General features: G+C 43.6%; 1 protein-coding gene across 2 annotated transcripts in view; it reads left to right on the top strand.

Moving 5' to 3' along the window:
* The window catches only part of MNT (MAX network transcriptional repressor), a 50,027-nt gene extending 23,241 nt beyond the window's left edge, over positions 1-26,786 (top strand). For both annotated transcript variants that reach the window (XM_069944531.1, XM_069944530.1), the window contains 3 exons: positions 1,834-1,945; positions 24,348-24,540; positions 25,911-26,786. In XM_069944531.1, coding sequence (XP_069800632.1) covers positions 1,834-1,945; positions 24,348-24,540; positions 25,911-26,623 — 1,018 coding nt within the window. In that variant the 3' untranslated portion in view covers positions 26,624-26,786. The remainder of the gene's footprint in view (positions 1-1,833; positions 1,946-24,347; positions 24,541-25,910) is intronic.
* The last annotated feature ends 741 nt before the right edge of the window (positions 26,787-27,527 follow it).

Here is a 27,527-nt window from a genome sequence, read left to right on the forward strand (position 1 = left end):
GACCTGGGTTCAATGTATTTGTAACTATAATGTAGATGTATATAGATATAGGGGGATATTTATCAAACATGGAGTAAAGTGAAACTGGCTCAGTTGCCCCTAGCAACCAATCAGATTCCACCTTTCATTCCTCACAGACTCTTTGGAAAATGAAAGGTGGAATCTGATTGGTTGCTAGGGGCAACTGAGCTAGTTTCACTTTACACTATGTTTGATAAATCTCCCCCATAATATATATATATATATATATATATATATATATATATATTATGGGGGAGATTTATTTTTCATTTTCCAAAGAGTCTGAGGAATGAAAGGTGGAATCTGATTGGTTGCTAGGGGCAACTGAGCCAGTTTCACTTTACTCCATGTTTGATAAATATCCCCCTATATCTATATACATATATTATGTATGTATGTGTGTGTATGTGTATATATATATATATATATATATATGTATACTATAGCTATATCTACACCAGCCAGACCACTGGTCTTAAAGTAGATTGGTGGTCGGTAATCTGGACAAGGAGCTGACAAGTTTGCTAATTGAATGTATTTGTAAACATATTTCCATAACTGTCCCCCGGCTTCTTTATTATGAATACAGCTGCAGGGACGGCATGTGACCTGAGGCTCTATTCATTCCTATGGAGCTGCTGGGAAGAGCTGAGTGGCTGCACTCGCTTCTCTCCAGCGGCTCCATAGGAATAAATAGAGACGTGGGTCACATGTAGTACCCACAATTATATTATAACAAAGAAGCCAAGCTGGTACGGAGGTCGGACCCTCCGCAATCTCTTTCCTGTGGATAGGGAACAGGTTAGTTTGGATAGGGAACAGGTTAGTTTTGTCTGAACAATCTCCATAAGGAAGATACCCTTTAATGAAACATTTAGTATAGATGTTGCTTTCAAGGCACACAATTGGATTTTGTAGCTTAAAAAGACATTTTTATTTTTTTGAGCCCCCTATAGCCACATAAACATTTTCATGGTGTATTGTAATAGGCCTTAATTGCCTCACGTACACCTCTTTTAGTATCACCAGAATGTAGGCCTCAAGCTAGGTGCCAAACAGCTCATCAGCATGGGTGCCGACATCCTACCGATCAGTTACTGATAAGTTATCCTGTGCAAAAAAAGCTCATCAGTCCACTTTTGCCTGGAAACCCCCTTTATTTATTCTTTTATGGATGAATTGCTAGTTGACCATACGAGAGGGAACTGGTAGACAAAGTATTAACAAGTGATGGCTAGCAGTTGGGAGATATGGTGCATTCAGACTTCCAATTTGTGAATCTTTACTTATGTATTTGGGAACAGATTGGATAAGTAGTCATTCTGTTAAAAAAAAAAAAAAAAAAAAAAAGTAACTGCTTCAGGGCTTGGCGGTATAAGTTGGCATCTGTATATGTATTTGGAAGCATTTTTACCTAAATTTGGCAGTAAATACCTAACCCCACTGCAGTGCCTGCATACATAGTTTAATTTGTCTTCATTTGTATTACAATCCGTGTTTCCCCTGATGAATCTGGCACGCCATACTACCCTAAGATATCCAGCCACCCCCTTTTCTGGGTGACCATTGTTGATCTCTAGGTGTGGTCAGGAGACTGTCTTCTTACTTTTAGATCTCTCAGGAAACAGGAAGTGCCAGAAGACAGCAGAAATGTCATGCTTAAGGATACAAAACAATCAAGTCAGCACATAACGTACAAACGTTCTTATGTGTTATCTGTGCCCTTGAAGGGGTAGATACTTGTGTTGTGTTTACAGTGTATAGCAAAAATCGCATCATCCTATCAATGATCTGTGTTTCATTCTCCTACAGACGAGCGCATCTTAAGGAATGCTTCGAGACGTTAAAAAGAAACATCCCAAATGTAGATGACAAGAAGACTTCCAACCTCAGTGTGTTAAGAAGTGCTCTTCGATACATCCAGGTACAGTGATGAAGTCAATATTATGAATCCCATTGCAATTTTGGCACACTTTTTGATGCATGATGACTCTTTTATATCAAACCATGCCCATTTCCCCGGCAAGTCATACCCCTTGTTGGTCAACTTGCAAAAGTGTCGAAAACACACAATTAAAAAAGATTTTTAGGAAGTCAAAAAGTGCCAGAATCCTAGCACTTGTGCAATACTAATAGTAAACCTGTCCCATTGTATTAAAGGGTTTATCTAGCTGTAACATGGCCACATCCAGAGACAGCACCTCTCTTGTCTCCAGTTTGGGTGGGGTTTTGCAACTCGGGTCCATTGAGGTAAATGGAGATTAACTGCAAACCACACCTGAACTGGAGACAAGAGTGAGCGGGACTCTGGAAGAATGTGACAATGTTTTTCTAATGCTGGATAACTACTTTAAGGGGTACTCTGGAGAAAAAAAAACTTTTCAAACCACTATTAGAAAGTTACGCAGATTTGTTAATTATTTCTATTTAAAAATCTCAATCTCAAGCCTTCCAGTACTTATCAGCTGCTGTATGTCCTGCAGGAAGTGTTGTATTATTTTCAGTCTGACACAGTGCTCTCTGCTGCCACCTCTGTCCATGTCAGGAACTGTCCAGAGCAGTAGAAAACCCTTTCTGCATTAGACAGTTCCTGTCATGGACCAAGGTGACAGCATAGAGCACTGTGTCAGACTGGAAAGAATACTAAATACTAATAATTAAAGGGGAACTATAAGCAGGTTAGACGAATCAGCACCCGGGACGCTTAGGAGGAAGGTATGTGTGTTACCTTCCTCCTCAGTGTCGATCCTGCACCGTTAGTTGGGGTAAACTCCGCTCCAGAGCACTACTAGGAGCACTTCCGCGTCATCCGGCTGGCCCCTTCTAATGATAATGGAGGGGGCGGGCTGGATGATACGGCGGTGCTCCTAATGGTGCTCTGGAGCAGAGTTTCCCACTACTAACAGTGCAGGACTGACACTGAGGAGGAAGGTAGCACACATACCTTCCTCCTTAGCATCCTAGGCGCTGTAAGGTTAGATTCGACTAACCTGATGATAGTTTGCCTTTACATAAAAAAAATCTCTTAAATTTCTAACTTTCTGACACCAGTTGATTTGAAAACATTTTTTCCTCTAGTGTTCCCCTTTAATATTTCACACATTAATATAAAGATAAAGCTAGGGTACCAAGTATGCAGCCCTAGGCAGCAGCACAGTATGGCGGCTTTATCACAACCAATGGAAAGTGGAGGGATTGCTGCCTCAAGTATAAGATTTGGATCTGATTGGTTGTATGCCTCCATTTTCCCTCATGCATGTGCTAGTTTTGAGGAATTAGAAACGATCTATGAAATACGTAATGATTAACCATGTTCCCGATGGTAATATTGCTTTTTCCACTCGCTCTGCTTGAATGATGGTTATTGAATTCTGATTCTAGGTAAATAGGCTGCTATTTTTTCTTGCACAGTATTGCAAACTACGGAGAGGAATATTAATGTAATGGGTTACCAAAGTCTGCTTATTATTACAGCAAATAACACTTAAAGGTGGAATTTTGTTCTGCAGAAATGGAATTGTAAACTCTTGGTTTTTGAAATCCCCTTCACCACTCCCCTGAAGACTATTCTGCTTCTCTTGTCCCCCGCTGGTATCATGCAGACACTTGAATAGTCTTGTGAGATATTGCCTCTGGCACAACAATCACATGCTTTGGGTATAGTACAGCGGAAGCACAAAGAAGTCAAAACCAAGCAAACTACAAGCAGCAGGGAACATAACCCAGAAATCTAGAATTGGGGAAATAAGATTCAGCTGGGCATTGTGCGGGAATCACTGTGACCTTTTTATGTATTTTTAAATATTATTATTATTTCTGAAACAAATGGTTCATATCCTCTTGAAACTTTTTCTGTGTAATAGTAATAATTGTAATAATCTATTAGTGAAAAACATAGGATAGTGAGGGGGCCCAGCAGTCAGACCCCCTGTGATTATACACTTATCACCTATAAGCCAGAGGAATAAAGGGGTATTCCCATCTCAGCTACTTATTTTAGTGGCCCCACAGAGAATAAATTGAACATGCACGGAAAGCACCATTCATTCCCTGTTATCAGGATATTGGGGGGTTTTAGTGGTCGGATTCCCACCATTAATCTTAAGATGGGAAATACCCTTTTTCATGGTTGTACAAACCCCTTTATGTAGTTTTTTTCTTATTAGTACTCATACCAACCTGCTAGATTTCGGTTGGGTTATAATATATAAATATCAATATATATATTACAATAAATTACATGCCTATGTGGTGGCCAATGGTTGTGCAATATTGCAGGTGCACCTATTAAGAACCATGTATAGGAGTGGATTCAGCCATATGCGGCAGCTCCAACATGGGAATGTACTCTAAAACTAACTAAAGTCAGATGAAGCTTCATGGCTTCCATTTATAATAGAATCTGAGAGACTGTGATGGATCTGTGGTGAGACTGATCAAAATAGCGACTGACTGCAGATGCTCACACTACAGATGTAAATAGAACTTTACAATACGTTAGATGTATGGACATACACAGGACTGTTAGGACATGTTCACATGGCATATGTTCTGTCAAAAGTGCTATTCCTGGGAACATTAATAAGTTTTTAGTCTTTAGTCTCATTTTGGACATTTTATACATTTTTAGGGCATTCATAAGTTATGCTGGGTTTATACAGAACGATTATCGTGCGAATTTGCACGATAATGATCGAATTTGAACGATAATTGTACGTGTAAACGCAGCGAACGATCAAGTGACGAGCGAGAAATCGTTCAATTTGATCTTTGAACATGTTCTCAAATCGACGTTGGTTGTTCCCAAAAAATTCGCAGATCATTCCGTGTAAACAGTCGTTCACCGATATAACCTATGTTCGAGATAGGCTTAAGTGATCAAAAAAAGATTTTTTCGTACGATATATCGTTCCGTCTAAAGGCTGATCGATATATAAAAAAAAACAACGTTACTTCGAAATCGTTAATCCTACGATCGGGAGAATTATCGCTCCGTGTAAACCAGCATTACAGTGTAGAAGATAGAGCTAATTCACACTAATGGTGGGTCCACACGTACAGCATCTGCAGCAGATTTGATGGCGCAGATTTGAAGCTGCAGATTCAAAGCAAATCAGTTGTAGGCCATCAAATCTGCTGCAGATTCAGATCTGCGCCGTCAGATCTGCTGCAGATCCTGTACGTGTGAACGCACCCTAAGGGTAGCTTCAATGTATCGCAGTGAATTTTCTGCTGCAGATCTGCTGCGCATTGGTCGTGTGTGTTAGCACCCTAATGGTGCGTTTACACAGACAGATTTATCTGACAGATCTTTGAAGCCCAAACCAGGAACAGACTATAAACAGGGATCAGGTCATAAAGGAAAGACTGGGATCCATCCTCTTTTCAAATCCATTCCTGGCTTTGGCTTCCAAAATCTGTCAGATAAATCTGTCTGTGTAAACGCACCCTTAGGGTCTCTTCAGATGGTAAAAACTGTTCATGGTTTGACTGTGAATTGCTGTGATTTTGCAGTTTGCTGAGCTTTGCCTGTGGTCGCTGCTGAACCACAGTAATTATAAGCACCTTTTCCCTGTGCGGTTCTCAGACCTGCAGCAATAACTGAATCTTAACCACTAAGGCAGGTGAATGAATTAGTTGTGTGCACATAAGTTTTTATTTTTTAGTTTGTCTGTCAAACAAACCCCCCACCAGTAGCCTGAAAAAATATGTGTAATCCAAAATTCTGCTAGAATCTTCAAGGCTAGAATGACTTTGGAGCATGAGGATAGTGCATCATGCCAGTGGCGTAGCTACCATAGAGGCAGGGTAGGAAGCCGCTATGGGGCCCAGGGGAGAAGGTAAGAGCCGTCCTGTGTCCTTCTGCTTAACCCCTTATGTACTGCAGTGTGTAAGTGACCCAATGTTTACTTACATGCTGCAACACAAAAAAAGGGTTAACAAGCAGAAGACTAAGAGATCTCTGCTTTACTGCTCTGATAACCCCTGACCCCTGTTCTCGGCTCACCGCAATCAAGTAGGAAAATGTGCAGAGCTCTGTGCAGAGGTCAGGGGTTATCAGTGAACCAGCAGTAAAGCAGAGATATCCTTGTCTTCTGAACATTGGGTCACTTACACACTGCAGTATATAAGGGGTTAAGCAAAAGGTGGTAGTCTGCAGTGCTTTGTGTTGTGCGTAGGGGAGGGCCCTTACAATTTTTTTGCTATGGGACCACGTGAATCCTAGCTACGCCCTTGCATCATGCTGCAATATTTTTACCGTCTAAACAAAGGGAACCCCAGCGGATGGATCCATCAGGCGCTGTATGACAGATCTAGCATAACAGAAGCAATGATGTGAATGTGAACATAGCCTAAAGGTACCCATACGGTTGTAACAGCTGTCAGACACACAGCTATCTCTCTTGTTCAGCATGTACAAGTGTTCTCAGTGGAGAGAGGAAGGTAAGCTGCTGCTGTTCTTGCTGAAAACAATATGTATGGGCAGCTGAATTCATCGTGCCTGATCCATCATTCACCCAACATAATCTTTCTGGGGAGAATCAGGAGGCCCCACCTCTACAGTATACATGTTGTATGGGCCCATCAGCTCATGGCACACATCAACTGGTTCATTACCCCCCCTGTTTCATAATACAGTAGCCCCTAAAACACAAGGGAAACGGAAGAATCATCTAGAGCTGTGTGTTTGACGTGTTGAGGATTATCAAGTGTCATGTTGCTGTGAATGTTAAAGCTGCGTGGGGGTAGGAATTCATTAGCCGGGATGCTTTCTGAGTCACACTTTCTCAAGTTAAAAACATTAACCCCTGTACTATTAAACAAGGCCGATGTCTGGAACTGCACGGTCTGCCTGGCATGGTGGTGAGGTTACAGTGCAGGAGTGCTGCACACTATATGAGGGATGGCTCACACCGAGTTATGTTTGTGGAGGTAGCGCCCTACGGTCACCTACACAACACTATTTTATGATGATTTGGTGCAAGTCTTGATAACTCCACCATGTCCATCATATTAGCAGAGGTACAACCATGATGTATCTTAATACTGGTGCCAGAATAGTTGTAAATCCTGTGTTTGGGGTGTCTTGTGGTGGTCCTCCTTTTCTGGTGTTCTGTATTACCCTAAAAGTATAGTTGTTATTGAGCATCAAAGCCAAGTATGATTCCAAGATTATAACCAGTCCCCTATCCATTACTGTCAGAGTTCCCATCCTCCTGTGTGTACTGTGTCGTCTTTGGTTATGAGATGTCACTTCTCCATGGACATCAATACACAGCATACTGATAGCAATGTCTGTATTGGGCTCCTCCAGCAGTCCAGGAATACCCTGATCTGTGACACTCTCCTGTGTGGAGGGGGTTATTTGCCCTCAAGTAGATACATGGAGTGATGGCTGAGGTATGAGATACAAGTATACGGAACATATCAGTCAACTTTCTGCAATTTAGAACCTTACTTTGGGGGAGTTGTGATTGTCTAGGGGCACCACGGCTGTCCCTGATTTATCGTCAGCACTGCGGCTGTCCCCGATTTATCGTCAGCACTGCGGCTGTCCCCGATTTATCGTCAGCACTGCGGCTGTCCCCGATTTACCATCAGCACTGCGGCTGTCCCCGATTTATCGTCAGCACTGCGGCTGTCCCCGATTTATCGTCAGCACTGCGGCTGTCCCCAGTTATCGTCAGCACTGCGGCTGTCCCTGATTTATCGTCAGCACTGCGGCTGTCCCCAGTTATCGTCAGCACTGCGGCTGTCCCCGATTTATCGTCAGCACTGCGGCTGTCCCCAGTTATCGTCAGCACTGCGGCTGTCCCCGATTTATCGTCAGCACTGCGGCTGTCCCCAGTTATCGTCAGCACTGCGGCTGTCCCCGATTTATCGTCAGCACTGCGGCTGTCCCCAGTTATCGTCAGCACTGCGGCTGTCCCCGATTTATCGTCAGCACTGCGGCTGTCCCCGATTTATCGTCAGCACTGCGGCTGTCCCCCGTTATCATCAGCACTGCGGCTGTCCCCCGTTATCATCAGCACTGCGGCTGTCCCCCGTTATCATCAGCACTGCGGCTGTCCCCGACTTATCGTCAGCACTGCGGCTGTCCCCGATTTATCGTCAGCACTGCGGCTGTCCCCCGTTATCATCAGCACTGCGGCTGTCCCCCGTTATCATCAGCACTGCGGCTGTCCCCCGTTATCATCAGCACTGCGGCTGTCCCCGACTTATCGTCAGCACTGCGGCTGTCCCCGATTTATCGTCAGCACTGCGGCTGTCCCCCGTTATCATCAGCACTGCGGCTGTCCCCCGTTATCATCAGCACTGCGGCTGTCCCCCGTTATCATCAGCACTGCGGCTGTCCCCGACTTATCGTCAGCACTGCGGCTGTCCCCGATTTATCGTCAGCACTGCGGCTGTCCCCCGTTATCATCAGCACTGCGGCTGTCCCCCGTTATCATCAGCACTGCGGCTGTCCCCGACTTATCGTCAGCACTGCGGCTGTCCCCGATTTATCGTCAGCACTGCGGCTGTCCCCCGTTATCATCAGCACTGCGGCTGTCCCCCGTTATCATCAGCACTGCGGCTGTCCCCGACTTATCGTCAGCACTGCGGCTGTCCCTGATGGTGTGTGTGGGTGGGCAGTGCTGATTATCGGGGTCACCGTGGCAGTCACTGATTATTGGGGTCGCCGTGGCAGCCACTGATTATCGGGGTCGCCGTGGCAGCCACTGATTATCGGGGTCACCGTGGCAGCCACTGATTATCGGGGTCACCGTGGCAGCCACTGATTATCGGGGTCACTGTGGGGGTATCGCCCACGTTGCTGGTACAGACACAGGCCCGCATAGTTCCCGGTCTATGGCACCGGTATAACGCGCAGCTATTCTCATGGACATGGCTGCCGTGACGTCCCCGGCTCTGCTATGTATTGTTGATGCGTCTCTGGTGTCTGTGACCCGTTCACACCTGAGCGTACAGTCAGTAGTGCCGCTACGGCTCCGATTGAGCTACATAGTAATGACGCCCCTTGTGGCACCACAAGTCCCAGCCGGTCTCCGTGGGGCCTCGGTTGGCGGGAGATGGCGCCGCCCCCAGCAGCACAGGAGCGTGCCGGTGTCTCCTCTCAGCCGCCTGTCATGTGTGGGAGCTGTGAGGCGGAGGCAACATGACGTAGTGTATTGTGTTTCCAGACAGCCTTCGCCCCGCCCACTATGAGAGCGTGACTCAGGAAAACCCCGCCCGCTGCTATCACGTGAGCGCGCCTGTGTGCGAGGACCAGAGCGCGGGCGTCATCTCCGCCCCACTCCACGTGCGCACAGAGCACATGGCTACCCCGAGTCCGCTTACGTCACCTTAGCCCAAACCCCGCCCCCTGACTGACGCTGGGTTGGGGGGGGGGGAGGAAGCTAGGGCGCCAGCGGCCACACGAGATCCGCAACGCGTGTTGCTGTGTTTGAGGTCAGGCGGGGGGGCGGGGCTGCTGGATAACTACGAGATGGCACGATAGTGATGGTGCTGCCCCCTGCAGGTTACACGGCGAATAGCACCGCTTCTCTACTAGGTGGAGAACGTCTCATGACCGTATCAGATGGCTGGGATAGTCGCTATTTGTAGCTTTAGATGCAATGAAACCTAAATCTAAGCCTGGATACATTTAGGAATAAATCTTTCTTGCCATTTTCCTGTATATGTCCCTATGACAGTTCTTCTAATTTGGTGCTTACATTCAGCACTGTCATAGGGAAGACTTTATGGGGAAACCATTGGACTAAATGTATACAGTATGAAAGTAAAGTGGAGAGATGGCACGTGGTGCACACCTTATGTGCCAGACATGGCGGACACCTGTCCTTGCTTCACACCAGGGATGGGAAACCTTCGGCCCTCCAGCTGTTGCAAAACTACAATTCCCATCATGCCTGGGCAGCCGAAGCTAAAGCTTCGGCTGCCCAGGCATGATGGGAATTGTAGTTTTGCAACAGCTGAAGGGCCAAAGGTTTCCCATCCCTGCTTTATACTATTATGTGCCATTGAATTTTTTTTTTTTTTAGCCATTTTGATGTCCGTAACTCTCTGCTATCATCTTGTACCACCTGTCTTGTCTCATACGATTTTGTTTGCAATCTCCTACATCACCATTAGCGCTAGTGCTGGCAATGCTGTTTTTATTGTTCTATCAGACGCTCAATCAGTGCTGTTAAATGTGTTTTTAGATTTGCGTTTTTTTGTTTTCTTCAGATCCCCCCCCCCCCCCCCTTGATGCGCGCCGCTCGTGCTTCAGTAGATGTGTATCAGTATGTGTGTGGTCTCTAGCAGCATTGCTCGCGCTGTGGATCTTGGCATTGAGCTCTCTGTTTACTAGTAAAGAATCGCATCCCATAGTAGCATGTCGTCTCAATTCTGTTAGTGTAAATGGTGAAAGTTTTGTTCTGCGTGTGAGTGGCGGTAATAACTAGCTGGGTATCTGCCAGGGCCCTCGTTTCCCCTTCAGAATTTATGGAATGACCAGAGATAGGGAGAATAGGAATTTGTTTCTAGAACAGGGGTAGGGATCCTTGGCTCTCCAGCTGTTGCAGAACTACAACTCCCATCGTGCATGGACAGTCAAAGCTAAAGCTGTCCAGGCATGATGGGAAAGCTAAATTTTTGGCTGCCCAGGCATGAAGGGAGTTGTAGTTTTGCAACAGCTGGAGAGACAAGGTTCCCTACCATTGCTCTAGTGTAAGATAAACAAACAAAAAAATGGATACGTATTATAACCATCGTAGATGTTTAATGCTGGGATCCTGAATGCTGCTCTAGCTGGTACTGCACTTTACACTATTGGGCCATGTTCATACAGCGTAAGAGACCGGCCGTTATGTGACCCGGCCAGGTCACGGAGCGGCAGGTCTCCGGATGATCTTTTCAGCCGCAGAATTCTGATGCAGGCGCATCAGAACTCCCCACAGCACACTATGGGCACTCCACAGTGTGCACTGACATGGTTTTCTACGGCCGCTATTCAATGAAAAGCGGCCGCAGAAAACTGACATGTCAGTTGTTTGCGGTGCTGCGAGGGATCACGGCCGGAGCGTATACTATGTGTATACGCTCCAGCCAGGATCCCATAGACAACGATGCAACGTAGATTCTCGTAATAATCACGACCGTTGTACAACGGCTGTGATTTTACGAAAATATACGTTGTGTGAACATAGCCTTGTATTGCAACCAGTATTCTGAATGGTTATACTTACCTGGTTTTCTGTCTGACCAGAGCAGGTATATAGCAGCGATAATGTATGCTATTGTATGTGTGTGTGTGTGTATATATATATATATATATATATATATATATATATATATATATAAAATAATATATGTGGTATAGTAATGGTCATTATTGCATTGAATGGAACACAATCCACCAGCACAAGTTGTGGTGTAAACCTGCCTTCTCAGCTAAGAACAGCACTAGGCATGTATTTATTTCAGTCTCAGAATTTGGGGGGAAAAAACAGATCCCCTCGCATCAGAGATCTTGAAACTAGTGACTGATTAAAACAGAAAGCATATAAGAGAATCCTATAGGTTTTCAATATACAGTGATTAAGCTGTATTGGCCTAAAACCAGAACCCCCCATCAGCTGCTGGCTCAATGCTTTTTATGTGGATTTCTTTTTAGATTGAGAGCAGCATGTATTAAGGCCCTATTACACGGGACGATTATCGTGCGAAAAATTGTTAAATCATTCGTATTTAATGATATTTGTTCTGTGTAATTGCAGGCAACGATTGAAAAATCGTTCGTATGTCGTTGATCGTTGATTTAGATCTGAACCTAAAATTATCGTTAATCATCCACTGTAATTCCACATTTGTTCTCTCACGTTCCGCATTTTTTCACTAATAGTTCAGTGTAATTGCACATTGTTCATTGTTTTGCGGGGATCAGGAGTAAACGATCGCAATAACGATCGTAGTAATGATCATAACTAACGACCATCGTTCTGTGTAATATGGTGAACGATTTCAGGTTAATGATAAACAATCTCGTTTGCGATTTGCGAGATTGCAATCTCGTTTATCGTTAAAAATCGCTCCATGTAATAGGACCCTAAGGGCCCTATTCCACCGGTCGATTATCGTTCAGATTATCGTTAAATCATTCTAATCTAAACGATAATCCTTCTGTTGAAATGCAGTTAACGATTAACGACCGAACGAGAAATCGTTGATTGCTTTATAAGACCTGGACCTATTTTTATCGTTGCTCGTTCGCAAAACGTTTGCATTAAATAAGATGTCGTTCGGTTGTTCACAGTAGATATAAACGCAATAGCAAAAAAATAGCGAAGAAAAAACAATTACAAATACGATCATAAGTAACGATTATCGTTCCATGGAAATGAGTGAACGTTTTCAGGTCTTTGGCAATAGCGGTAGTTTGAGATCGTTAACGATTATGCGAACGATAATCGTCCGGTGGAATAGGGCCCTAAGTCTTTAGATGGTAGTGTTGTGTCAGTGGTTGTGGTCTGTCAAGGGTAAATAGCTCTTCTCATGTGCCTTGTGTTTACAGGCAGCGTGATCTATTGGTTTCACCCGATCAGCACACAGAAGTGGGTCACTGCAGGGAATTCTTGTAGATTATGTTTTTTATCATTGTTTTTGATGTGTGCATGTGTATATAGATAGGGCAAACTCATCTAATCGGCTTTCCTACAAGTGTGTGTAGTAGGCCCTTTGGCCCTAAATGACAATTCAGCGGTGTGAAGACCTAGCAATGCCTGCAATATTGTGGGCTGGGGAGGTTACTTACATTACTCTATTTCAAGCTTGATTCTTAATGTTCTTATGCCCCTTGTAGTTTGATACTAAGCTGCAACTTCTGTCAAGCCTGTTTTTGGTAAGATTTTCTGCACTTCTGGATTACACCAATATAGAACTTTTATAGGATGACAACTGTCTCTTCCAATGTCTCCATTTATCTGCCCTGCTACAGCCATACACCCTGAGAGCTGAACATGTCTGATCCTTCTGTACCCTGAAATAATCTGTCAGGGGAGAGCCAGGAGGCCCCCATACACATAGGTGATCAGTCCGTCACAGGTTCAGACAACATGTGCCTATTGTGTATGGCTAGCGTTAATCACCTGGAATATGTCATGTACGCCCCTGGTCTCGGCTGTACTTTAGATAGGGTTCTGCTAGAGAGGAACAGCGATACAACAGTCTGGTTAAATTAAAGAAAGCACTTTCTAGCTGCTGGTGACCTAGTTATAAAGCGAAGAACTAAGAGCTTATTTTCTGACTCTGTTCTCATTGAACGCACTGGGTTACAATGATCTCTATCACATAATACGTAATGTGCCTGTTAGATAAAATGCTATTTTTGTATGGCCGCTATATATAGCCCCCCGTAAATTAGGACTTCATGTTTAATTGCTTTATCAACAGGAAACCGTGCGTGTCTGACCTTGTGTCCTGAGCTCCGCTATCTCCGCTTTAGGCCAGTTTAATGTCAGGAAATTCCAGATATATCTATAGGATGTGCATTGCCTCCTCTGGCATATTACTAGAAGTTCTGCATCTTGACCTGCTCTGAGAATGTGCCAGCAATGACCTGATAGAGAAGATGCTACGGTATGACATGGGCTGCTCTTTGACATATCCCATACCCGACTGTATTCAGGATTATTATATTTATGTGGTGTTTTATGCTGCCTTTTAAACAGGTTCGCTGAATGAATGAAAAGCTAACTGCTGCCTGCTAGGGCCAGAAAATAAGAAATACCGCTGTACTAACCTCGCCCGCGCCATTGCCTACACGCCAGACCCTCTGTTTATGTGTCCTGATTGGTTATCCGAGCATGATGGGAGTTGTAGTTTTGTTACCGCTGCAGAGCCACAGTTTTAATAAAACTGATTTAGAAGGATGTGTTCAACTATAGTTCTGCATTTCCTGACTTCTGTATTGAATGAACATCACAAATTAGTTGTAGATAGTTGAGACTCTCAGTAAAGCTGGCTATACACTATAGATAGCTGTCAGCCAAACAATTTTCAAGCTGCCAGCTATTTATCCCAACCCAGAGATGCATGCGCAGGTGACCTTTCTTCTCTGAGTACAAAAGAGTCTGGCAAATTGAAATTCAGAAGTCTAATTCTTCTTTCCCACAAAATCTGCCACCATCATACACATTACATCAATCATTAGAACGAGTGGGAAGAAGCGTATGGCTGTGTACTCCTCAGCTCACTGCAGGAGGTATGGAGTGAAGCGCATAGCTGCATGCTTCTCCCCCCTCATTCTAATGAACAGTGAGGGTCTGAGCATCCATCCCATTTCATATATCTCTGTAACTAAAGTCTTGCAGTTGTACACAAATTGGTATTAATATCTGGATGGTTATTTAATGACTAATATCTACCTGTAGGCAGAAGGTAACTACTCCAAGGGAAGGGTAGACCTCACAACAGGTATGGATGTTGATGATGAATATGATGGTTATTTGCTCAGAACTCTTTGTTGGTATTAGAGGTCAGGAGCTACGTCTGTTTGTAGTGTATTACAGTCATGCCATCAGTATCCACTAGAGATCTATAATTCGCTCAATATACTATGCATGGACAAGGCCTTTAATGTCCTTTGGTTTGATCACTACTGCATTAGCAGGCTAAATAGATGCTTCTCCAACCATGCATGGAATAATTCATCCAATAACTCCCTGTGACCTGTCACTTTCTGTTGTTACTATCTAACGTCCACTGTACAGGTTCTTCTTCTTTCATTTTAGAACCTAAAATATTTTTACCTGTATATACAACCTAAAGTGGAATCTTATTTCCACTAATCGGTCATACCCATTTTGTGTTTACTGACAATACGCCTCCCAGACAAGGTGACACACTGCCCTGTTTCTATATACTACTAGTTACCCTTCACTTTTAGAATGCAGTTATTGTTGGTGTACCACATATATCTATAGTTTTATCCTGTTTAGGATTTACATTTAATACATTATATAAATGGTAATCTAAAAAAAAAACAACAATTATACACTTTGTTTACAGTACATTCAATTCCTTGCTTAAAGGACAACTCCGGCGGGACCCCCCCCCCCCAAAAAAAAAACAAAACACAGACACACACAGACACCATACTCACCATCCCTCCGGTGACGATCGCCACTCCATTCGGCCGCCGTCCGCCTCACCGTCACCTGCGTCCGCCGTCCAGCGATGTCTCTTGCTTCCGGGTCCATGAGAGAGAAAAGGCTGCCAGTGCGCTTGCGCACCGGCAACCTTTTCATTGGCTGGAGCGCATCACATGGCTTCCAGCAAGCTCAGCCAATCAGGGCTGAGCAAGCTGGAAGCCATGTGATGCGCTCCAGCCAATGAAAAGGCTGCTGGTGCGCATGTGCACCAGCAGCCTTTTCTCTCCCATTCACTCTCAATGAAGACGCCGAAGAGGAAGAAGACCTGGACCGCCCCCCAGCTCTGACGTCACCCGACACCAGAGAAGAGGACCGTGACGACCGTAATAGGTAATGTATACATTCTTTAACTTCCGGGGTGGGGGTCGGGGGTCGGAAAGTGGGGGAAGGGGGCCAGACCGGGTATTTAACCACATTACAAAGTTATATAACTTTGTAATGTGTGTTAAATAAGCCAAAAAATTTTTTTCGCCGGAGTTGTCCTTTAATTCTTTTAAATCCCAATATGGGATTCTTTTGTAATAAGGTCAGATATGATATTAAAACCATTGACTAGTGAAGTGGGCCCATATTACATGGGCCCATTGTTGGCCAAAATAGCGTTTCTAGCAATGCTCCTTGCCGATATTCAGCACTTTTTCTACTGGAGCCTCACCCAACAGACCAAGGCAATGCCTGGGCCTCACCAGACTGAACAAGAGGATGCCTGTTCCTCACCATCTGTGGTGAAAGTCCATTTAAAAGCTGAAAATAATGCTAGGACTCCTTTCACCAGTCTCCCAAGCTCTATATACCAATAAAGCAAGTACAGAATAAATTAATAATGTTGCTAATATGGAGATTTTTGCAAACAGTAAAAGGACTGTGCAGATCATAGTTACTTTGTGAAAACTGGTTCCTCAGCTGGGCCTCACCAACAACTAGGGGGCGCCTCACTGGTGAGGCCCGCCTCACAGTTTGAGAAGCACTGCTCTAGAGGGAACTATCCTTCAAACGTGCCTAGTGCCACCTTTCTAGAACCTGCCCCTATGCTTTAGATTCTGAGTCCTTCACCCTCCTCAGAACATGTCCCCGATTTCAGCCTACAAGTTCAGGAGAAAGTGGCATTAAAGTAAGAAGACTTGTATACTCAGTTGCTGGTGGCTTTTCTGCATGGTCTATAGAAATCCTTCTGTAAAGAGCAATGCACATTACTACTCTGCCTGCTGTAGATGAATGGAGGTTTACACCACAGAGGACATTGTAACCGCTCCAAAAAAGGAAGGGTTCAGTGTGTCTTTCCAGAAAAAGGTAGTCCAAGGAAACCCAAATGGATGCAGTATTATCTGTAAGAAGTAACTCAGCCGAGGCAGTTTCCAAGGCGATATCTCGTTTCTGTCTCCCTGGAAACGCGCTGGGATTCCTCCAATGGAATATGTAATACAACTTCATGGTCTCTATAGACGCATTGTGAGGATTTACATTTCAACACGTACAGTCGATAGCAGGAAAGGGTAATAGCTTGGGTAGCAAGCAGATGCACTGGACTCAAAAGGGAACAGCTTCTTCTTTGGAGATACATACGTGTGGAGCGTGTATTGCCGTGTCTGTATTATGTCTGTTCCGTAGTACATGTCAGTGAGCTCAGACCCTGTTCATACAGTGCTTGTACCTTCATCAGTTCTTGGGAGCCAGGGCTGCAATGTATTACATGTCTAGGTGCGTGGAGTCCCAATGAAGGGGGGGGGGGAGAATTCAAAAATAGTTAACAATAATATATATATATATATATATATATATATATATATATATACACTGTCCCTTCTTACAGCCATTGTACCGATAACAGACAATTAATATCTACTGGTAATAATGGTTGTGCACGCAGCTGATCACATTTACTAAGGCTTCTTTAAGCAGCATACTATGGGCCCTATTACACCAGCAGATTATCTGACAGATTTTTATGAGCCAAAGCCAGGAATGGACTATACACAGAGAACAGGTCATAAAGGAAAGACTGAGATTTCTCCTCTTTTTTAAATGTATTCCTGGCTTTGGCTTAAAAAAATTGTCAGATAAACATAATAGGAAACCATATTATTACACTTGATTTAATTTTCTTTTCCTTTTTTTTTGTAGTTTCAGAGGTTAAATTCACAACATTGTAAATTTGATAAATCCCCTCAGTATAAACCAGTTTACCCTAATTACTCCAGCAACATATAGCTTACAAAACATTGCCATGAGGATCCCCTTCACGTGGCAGCAGAGTTAGCTACCTCCACCTATCACCGGCAGGCTGCTAGGTGTACTGTAGTGGAAGGAATGCTGACAGCCAGGCTTTGTGCCTTCCATCAGATTCTTACTACTTCTCCACCATCTGTCACTGGAAGCCACAGGCCCTTTGCCGGTCAGTGCTGTCACTCTTATCTTGGAGGCCTCAGTCTTACTCTTGGAGCATCTATGCTTGGCTGCTGCTCTGTTATCTCTCTGTAGGACTTTTAAAAAAAGGCCAAGTACAGCACCCTCCTCCTATCCTTCCCATAGACAGTTCCATAGATTTACTCGTAGCAAGGGACCCCATGTCCTTATGATAGGTGGAGGCCACAATGGTCGGATCCCACTAATCACATACGTCTCCTCTATCCTGGGGATAGGTTTTAATCCTTGGATAACCCTTCCAATAGAAGTATTCTGAATATAAATAATACCTTAAGGGGCTCGATCTTGGTCTGTAAATGATTATAAGGTTATAATGATTATAGCACTTCCTGCACACAGATTAGAGTAGCTCAGTTGTATGTGCGGGTTTCTTGGTTTGCTTAGTTCTTTTGTCTTTCTCTTTATTAACGGCAGACTATATAGTTTAACTATTATGTAACCTTTGAAACTCACAAGACTTGTAGTCTGTCCAGCCACTAGTTTCTGATATACAGTGTCAGTGCTGAGTTATGTTCCTTCCTCGCATGACACCCACCCACTAATGCAAGGGTTAGCGAGTGCAAAATGCTGTGAGGATTTCGTCATACTGGGAGGTACCTATTCATAGTTTATTTTGCAATACAGAAACCTACAGAAACCTAGGTCTAAATGTCCCATACACATTAGTTTCAACATGATGGACAATAATAAAGGTATATTCAACCTCTCCAGGCTCCCCGGTGTCATATGGAAATTATAAAGTATACAGTAGATTTCAAAATTTTGCCATGAAAAGGCACTTATCATGATACGTATTGACTTTTATAATGGCGAGGTTCATTTATAAAGCAAGGCCTGGTTTTCTGTCAAATGCTGAAGTTCATTTGTTTCTAGGCCATTCATGTTTAACATTTCCAGACCTTACTAGGGGTAAAAGGGACATTTGTATCTGGGAGCCAGTTGACCTATCAGTATGAGTGTCACTGGAGTCCACATGCACTCCTCAGGTTAGGCCATCAGTGGTAGATTAATGGAGGATTGATTCTTGGCACTCCACTTATTTTTGAAGGGGGTGCAGCAGTCATGTTATCGCTGCAGCCTCAACAGTATTTATCCTGTACTATTTGTATTGGTGGAGACTAGAGATGATCGAACAGCGCTGATGTTCAGGTTCGTACGAACTCGATCCATCGGCATTTGACACCCACTGCCTTCCCATTCCGTGGGGAAGGTGAAGACAGCCCGAGTCCCGCTTGGAAAACAGGAATACAGCCTGGGCCATAGGTTGTATTCCTGTTTTCAAGACGGGACTCGGGCTGTCTCCACCTTCCCCACGGAACGGAAAGACTGCGGGAGTCAAATACCGATGGTTCAAGTTCGTAAGAATCTGAACATCAGCGCTGTTCGATCATCTGTAGTGGAGACAGAATCTGCAGTGTTTCCCATTTCACTAGAACAGGACAATACTGCAGATCCTTGCATGGTTGCTACAGATTGTATGGCGATGTAATAATGGACGCTAGTAAACATTGAAGAGGCTGCGATGTCACACTCCCGTCAAAAGGCTGATTGGCACAGGTCCAGGGAGTTGGACCCTCACCAGTCTACTCATGATGGCCGATCCTGAGGAAAGGCCACATGTTTTTACAGGCTGCATATCCTCTTTTAAGTTTCCAGACTGTTGAAATAGGTTTTGGTTACAAATCGTGGATGTGAATGTACATGACTTTGTGGCATGGCCTGTGTTATTTGCTCATCATTCGCCTAGAAGATAGTAGCTATGGTGCATTCTCATAATATTTGTTGTATCTGGCCGGTGGCGTTTTTTTTTTTGCCTGAGCCAGTCACGACTAACGGTAAAGTTTCCAATCCCTCTGGAAAATCTAGTGTTAAGAATGAAAAATCCTGCTGGTTGTGTCAGCAGATATTCAGGGTCAAATCCTCATTAGAATGTCTTAACTCTTTCCCTTTCAGAGGCCACAGCTTAGAGTGTGCAGAGCTGCCCGCCCGCTATGCTGCTGTGAGCACATGGGTGAGGGCTGCTGGCAGGCTGTTTGTATAAGCCTTACATGGAATGTGCTCAGACAGGGGGCGGAGCCTGGGCCTGGCGCTGCTCCAGTCAATTTCCCGGCAAAAAAAGAGCAAGAAGCATGGGGGGGAGGGAGGGTGAATGTGACGTGCTCGCTGACACGTGTGTCTGTCCCCTCTGAGGGAGCAGGAGGGGAGGGCTGTCTTAAAGGAGCAATCTTTAGTCCTTTACTGCAGGATAGACTTGTACCGTTTTTGTTCTCTCTCCCATCCTTTCACACAGCGTTCTTGGAATCCATAATTTCTCAGAGCGTGGCTGATTTTCTAAGCAGTCATTTGATAATATTTTCCAGGAATGATTCAATTGGATTTGTGCTTTAAATTGTCAACAGTTGCAATCTCAGAGCTGGCTTGTGTGGATTTGCTTATTTGTTCTATATAGAACAGGTTCAGATATTGCAGCACACCTTGGCCCACATTTACTATTAATGACATAGGTTGCATTAGGCAGATTAGGGCCAGGTTCACACATAGTAAAATAAAAGGTGAATACGACCGCCATTTTTAGTGACAATAAAACAGATGGGGGAAGAAAAAACAGCCATATTTTGTAAAAGCAATTAATAAATAATTAGTATGTTTGTTATTTAGGTGGTTGCAATCAATTACAGCCATTCTATATAGAGAGTGCAATTCACCATTGACTTCAATGGAGCATGTTATTGAAAATATGGATGTATTTTGATATTCTTTTACTTTGTGCGAATATAGAATTATGGTACACTTGACAGGCAAGAAATCTTTTTACATTGGCCATGAGCAGACACAGATATGCACCATTGTCTCCTCTGTCCATTGCCTAAACAGTGTCTCCAGGAAGACCACGTCAGTTTGGGGGGAAAAAAATCACAAATATTTGCAATATTTAAAAAAAAAAAATAAAATAAAATTTTACAGTAAAAACTTTCAAAGGGTATTCCCATCTAATCATTGATTATCAATCAGTGATGTGGTATTGCTATGCTAGGTCATCACTTAATTGGGGTCCAACCTCTGGGACCCCCATTTATTATGAAAATGAGTCCCATTTGCATTCGTGCGTGCACAGCAGTGCTCCCACCCCACCTAGCTATGTAGGAAACGGCAACATGCCCATTCACTTAACAACTTAGCCTATTGCGCAGCTTGATTGTGTGGCAAGTGCTGCACGGACATCGTTAGGGATGTCTGTGCACCCCTTGCTTTACATAGTAAATAATAATCTGTATACATTACCTCTCCATGCTCCCTGGTGTCTTCCCGGTTTCTCCATGAGCTCTGCAGCCTCCGGTACAACTTCAGAACCAGTCTTTAAAGTGACAGGCTGCTCATCCAATCACTGGTTGAGACGGCCATCCTAGCCAGTGATTGGCTGAGCAGCCTGTCACTTCATAGACGGGCTCTGAAGTTGTACTAGAGCCTGTGGAGTGCGTGGAGAAACCAGGAAGACATCGGGGAGCAAGGAGAGGTAATGTATGAAGTTATTTATTTTCTATTATTTTCTTTACAGATTTGTCAGCCACGCGTCACTATTTCATGTAATTGTAGTCCGTGTAGTCAGTGCAGAACTGCACTAATTTAACTGCAGACATTGGCACGAATTCTGCATCCAAATTGGTGCAGTTTTAGCTGAGTGGGCATGTCAAAACCTGCAATATCAGACACCACTTTGTTAAACAATCCAGGTATAAAATGTAAAATATTACTTTACGTGAAGGGTAGACTCCCAGCAGATGTGGTTGGTAAATCCACAGTAAAAAAATGTAAACCTGCCCGGAATAAATATATATCTACCCCATGGGTCTCCAAACTGCGGCCCTCCAGCTGTTGCGAAACTACAACTCCCATCATGCCTGGACAGCTAAAGCTTTGGATTTGGCTGTCCAGGCATGATGGGAAATGTAGTTTTGCAACAGCTGGAGTGCCGCAGTTTGGAGACCCATGATCTACCCTAAGACAACAATATAAGGGCAGAACAGGTGGTCTATTTTAAATTTCTTAGACAAAGAGACTAATTTCTGTAAAATTTGAAGGAAAATTTCAGTCCTCCTTTATCAGTGTCTGTACTGGTCTGATGTGCCATACGTACTTTGATGCGCTTTTGCCAAGGTACATTTCTGCGTAATTTCAGAGCAGATGTGCAGAAGCAGTGAATTTGATGCAATAAACGTTCATGGTGGTGACTACAATACAGCAGAAAGGCTTACATTCTTGCTTACTACTTCTATTAGATTTTTTTTCTGTATGTCCTATTCGTAGGACAGCTCCACCATGTGATCCATAGAGTTCATAGAGTAAGCGAACTTCAAGCATGCTGAAGTTGGGTGGTTCGCTCATCACTGGTTATATACACTGAAAGGAGACATATGTTACTAGAGTGGTGCCTTGCAAAAGAAAAGCCCGTGGAGCCTCATTGAAGAGTCTCAAAACACAGGACTAGCCAGATATCCCTCCGGGAAGGACCCAGCCAAGGGGCAGCTCCTGTTAGGAAACCACCAAAATTAACATATTAAGTGGCCCTATAAGTCAATGTAATGACAAGAGGTTAAACCAAGGCTAGGTAACCATCCACATACAGCTGTTTCGGGGTGTTGCCCCTCATCAGTGTGGAGCAGGATTCTGGCTAGGTGGGAGCAATGCCTAGTAGAGCCATAAGAGAAACAGATTGCTGAACTCAGGGAGACCAGCCAAACAACAACACTGCCGGCTGCTAGTGAAAGCGCTCAATGCAGTGAAGTCCTAGGTGCATTGCCCACTGGGAAACATGAATATGCAAAAGAAGAGCCCGTGGAGCCTCATTGAAGAGTCTCAAAACACAGGACTAGCCAGATATCCCTCCGGAAAGGACCCAGCCAAGGGGCAGCTCCTGTTAGGAAACCACCAAAACCAACATATTAAGTGGCCCTATAGGTCAATGTAGTGAAAAGGGATAAACCAAGGCTAGGTCCCCATCCACATACAGCTGTTTCGGGGTGTTGCCCCTCATCAGTGTGGAGCAGGATTCTGGCTAGGTGGTGGCTTGGATTACGAGCATAATTTGTTTCGGGACCGTGCTTGTAATCCAAATCCACTCTTAAACCAAAGCAAATTTTTCCATAAGAAATCATTGAAATGTAGACAATTGGTTCCACACCCCCAAAAATCTATTTTTATTCTAAATAACATATAAAAATAATGAAACCAACATTTAGAAACAGCTGAATGTGTCATATTATAAGTTACTGTAGAGTATAGCAGTTACAGAGTATAGTAGAGTAGAGTAGAGTATAACAGCAGCAGTTTGTAGATACAGGATGGAACTGCAGATCCCATAATGCAGTAGTGTAGTATAACAGGCTAGAATAGAGAAGCAGGGCTGCTGTCAGAGGTCTGTGTGGTCACATGACAGCAATGGGGAAGAGGTGTGTGTTCAGCATGGACCAATCAGGAAGTTAGAATCATAGAGCTGTGCAGGAGATGAGTGACAGAAACCTCTCTATACAGCAGTGTGAATAGCTGAGTGTAAGTACAGGCACATTATAGCAGCAGAATGTATAGAGGAGTGTGAGTGCAGGCACATTATAGCAGCAGTGTGTATAGCTTAGTGTACGTGCAGGCACATTATAGCAGGAATGGAAAGGATGGGAAACACAAGGGCTGACAGAAACTGCAGGAAGAAATGAGCAGGGCATATGTAGGCACATAAATGCAGCACACTCTGGGGAGAGAGGAGTTACAGCTCTTGAGAGATTTACCTCCACAGTCCTGTCCCCTGATGCAAGCCCCAGCCTGGAAGTGGATCTGCCATGATTTGGAATGTGAGGGAGACTTCCTGGGTCAGAGTGAAATGCTGTAGACCACGCTATGCAGAATATGCCCCTCCTCCACTCAGCCTTCCACCCAGTACAGGGAGCTCTTAAACCAAAGCAATGCTCTTAAACCAAGTCACAATTTTTAAAAACTTTGAGCTCTTCTTGCAAAACGCTCTTAATCCAAGTTACTCTTTAACCAAGGTACCACTGTACCACTTTTCTCTGAAAATAAGGGCTAGGGCTTATTTTTTCCCCATGAACAACGATCACACATTATGCTTGATTTGTTTCTTGTACTCCACAGAGTAGCTTTCTCTTTTTGAACTCATGTTGTCTGGGGCTAAAATGTACAGTTACCTATAAAGTATACCAGTTAGAGGTACGAAAATCTGCTCGCAGATTTGTAGATTCGGACCAAATTTGTGGGCTTGCAGAGGAGCGAATTTTTCTTCACATGGTAGGAGGGCACCTGTTCAGGACAATTGGGAGGACTATTCTCCATCTCCATGATGTCAGAAACGGTGACTGTAACTAGGACTTTATTTTTGGAGTAGGGCTTATAAATCAAACTTACTCCACAAACCATGCAAAATCACAGGTTATATATTAGCTTTAATGAAAGGGATTGTGAAATTCAGGTTTCTTCAGTTGTACTTCACCAGACTGAAAAGTGTGCCAGAGACCTTGCCTGACCAAGCACTATCACATGAATAAGCCACTTCTACGGTGGAGGTTTTAGAGTCCTAACCAAATGATGAGATCTGCTTTCATTTTTGCTGGCGTAGGAACACAGTGTCCTCTGTAAACGTCCAACTTCTCTCTAGTTTTCCTGCATAGTCAATGGAAATTTTTCTTTTTTCTTTCTCAGAGTCTGAAAAGGAAAGAAAAGGAATACGAGCACGAAATGGAACGTTTGGCAAGAGAGAAAATAGCCACACAGCAGCGGCTGGCTGACCTGAAGAATGAGCTCAGCCAATGGATGGACATCATGGAGATCGACAGAATTGTACGCCAGACCGTTCAGCCAGAGGATGACCAGGCTTCTACCTCAACAGCGTCAGGTAGGTTCCAGTCAAGATTTTTAGAAGGAGGATAATAAAATTATTTTACAGGAATTGGTAGCAGATGGTGGACTTGTCAGATTATGTGATATCTGTACTGTAATGTTTTCATATTTATCTATGTAAACTTACTTTGCAATGATCACTAACCTTAAACAGGGGTTTACATATCCTAAAACCTTGTTGGAGGGGTTTATGGCAGGTGGGACCCCCATCAACCTTACTTGGAGCTTTGATGGATTCCCATTGATAGTAATAAATAGACTCTAAGCATACACCTCTTTGTTGATGGATAGATACCTTGGCACAACTTGAACCATGACTAATAATATTTACGGACATAGCTATTTGGTGAATTGATTTGAGAAAAAAAAACACCTTAGGTTATAAACTGCACTAAAATCCACTGTGGCAAATCTGAACTATTTGGCAATAATTTTGGTGTACAGAAGCTGCAAAATATTGTTTTTTCTACTATTACTGTCAGTGTATATTGAGATTAAATGTTTGTTTTAACTATTTCAGCTGCTGCCCTCTATGGGCTATTCATGTGCATTGCAGGCTGCGCACAGTGGTATGTGAATTGATGGAAGAAAAAAAAAGTTAAAGGGGTTCTTCAGGCTTAGAAAAAAAATCATGATGATTGCTTTCCTTCAGAAATACAACCACACCTGTCCCCATTTTAGGTGCAGTTTTGAACCCCAATTCCATTGAAGTAAATGGAGCAAAATTGTAATACCACAATTTTTTTGCAAGAAAGTAAACATGATTTTTCTAATCCTGTATAACCCCTTTAAAATATTTTTACTTAATGCCATGTTCACACAATGTATATCTTCTATTAATCATGGCCATTGTTGCTGATTTGCACCAACAGCTGTGATATATAGACAATTTTACGTTGCACTGCAGTCAATGGAATCACGGCACTCTGGTACACTTAGTATACACTCCGGCCAGGATCCCTAGCGGCCAAAGTGAAAACTGACGTGTCAGTTTTGTGCGGCCGCTATTCATTGCATAGCGGCCGCACAGAACTGTCAGTTCACTCAATGGAAAGTGCGGCTCTGGCCGCACTTTCCATTGTGTGCTATGGTGAATTGGGATGCGGGCACACACGGATGCGCCCCCAACACAATTTAACATAAATGAAGCTCATCTGGCCAGTACTGCAGTACCGGTTGGGATGATCTTCGCTGACATCGGCTGTTTTGTGACCGATGTCTTACACTGTGTGAGCCCGGCCTTAAGGTGGCCAAAATATGGAAATGCAAATTACCTAGTGATATATGATGAATAAATATCACTGCATTTTGGCCTACAATTTTTTTTTCTAATGGTTTGGGTTTTTTTTCCTTTTTTTTTTTTAGAGGGTGAAGACAACATTGATGAGGACATGGATGATGATAGACCTGTGAATGCATTACCGAAACGGCCACAGCCAGAGCTTCTGAAGATGGTACCGTCCAACGCAGCTTCCCACAATCATCATTCCACTGTTCTGCCTCAGCACGTCTCCATTCAACAGAAACAAGTCCCCTCTCCTCACGCACAGCCTCTCTCCAACCAAGCACTGGTCCCACCTCAGGCCATGGTGCCAGCACAGACTCATATTGTTGCTGCTTCAACGGTGCAGTCAACAGTGATAGCCCACACGGCCACCACTCATGCCTCTGTCATCCAGACTCTTAATCATGTCATCCCAGGGCCTCAGACAAAGCACATTGCTCATATTGCACCTTCCACGTCAAGCCCTGTACAGCTAACCACTGCTGCTCAGCCTATCGGCCACATCACTGTGCACCCAGCTGCCATTAATCATATGACCCATCTTGGCCCGCAGTTACCTATTTACCCCCAGTCTGTTGCAGTAAGTCAGCCCATGGTGAGCCACATTGCTCACACCATTTCCCACCCACAAGTAAATGGAACCACAAGCCTGGGTCAGCCTACTGTCATGGCAAAGCCAACTGTAGGAGCCCAGGTGGTCCACCACCCCCAGTTAGTTGGGCCAACTGTCCTAAACCCGGTGACTATGGTAACCATGCCATCATTCCCTGTCAGCACTTTGAAGCTAGCCTAAACACTCAAAATTCTAAGAATTAAGTAATAAATTAAATTATCCACCGGACAAGTGAAACTCCATACATTCCTATCCAGTCATGCTCCAAGGAAGATGAGACATTCTTCACAAGGTTTTGATCCACATTATAATTGGCTTTGGAAAAAAAAAAAATAAATAAAAAGATCTCATGCTCTATGGTATAGGCCTATATATGACAAACTACAAAGGGCCCAATGTGCTGGAAATTTTACCATTCTCATTGTCTCAGTGACTGTCATTCATAATGACTTTTCATGTGCTCCAACCAGTAATCAGTGAATAGAAAATGAGACTTTAATTTTTATCTGCTACTCCACTCACACGTAGTTTTATTTTATTCAATCTTTTTTTTTTTCTTTTTTTTATGTGTATCTGTAACATACAAAATCAATGACCTCTTTCTAATATAAGAAAATTAAGTTGGAAACAATAAGCATAATGTTGATTTATAAAGTTATGGAGGTGACTGCTGCAGAACGTATACACTAATAAAAGAACAAAAAAATGCCACTTAAGTCTTTAGTAGCGTAAGAAAAATACGACAAAAAAGGATTGGAACAACTATGGCATTTCATCAGTAATCGTGACATATACTTTTGCAACAGGGATGATATTTGTAACTGGGTAATGAATGACACGTCTCTCTGTAATTTTATATAATGGTGTTTTTGCGGGAAAAAAATATATTTAAATTTGGCTGATTAGCAGGTTTAGCTGCATATAGGAAGAGCAGAGCCATCATTGACCAATTACTTTCATTGTATAGTGGCCATGCTAGGTAGCTGCAGCTTAGCTCTCATTCACTTCAATGGGAGCTGAGCTTAAAGGGGTATTCCAGGTTATTTTGATATTAATTCTACTGATTTCTCTTGTAATATAATTA

The sequence above is a fragment of the Dendropsophus ebraccatus genome, chromosome 11 (assembly GCF_027789765.1).
Source record: "Dendropsophus ebraccatus isolate aDenEbr1 chromosome 11, aDenEbr1.pat, whole genome shotgun sequence".
Lineage (NCBI taxonomy): Eukaryota > Metazoa > Chordata > Amphibia > Anura > Hylidae > Dendropsophus > Dendropsophus ebraccatus.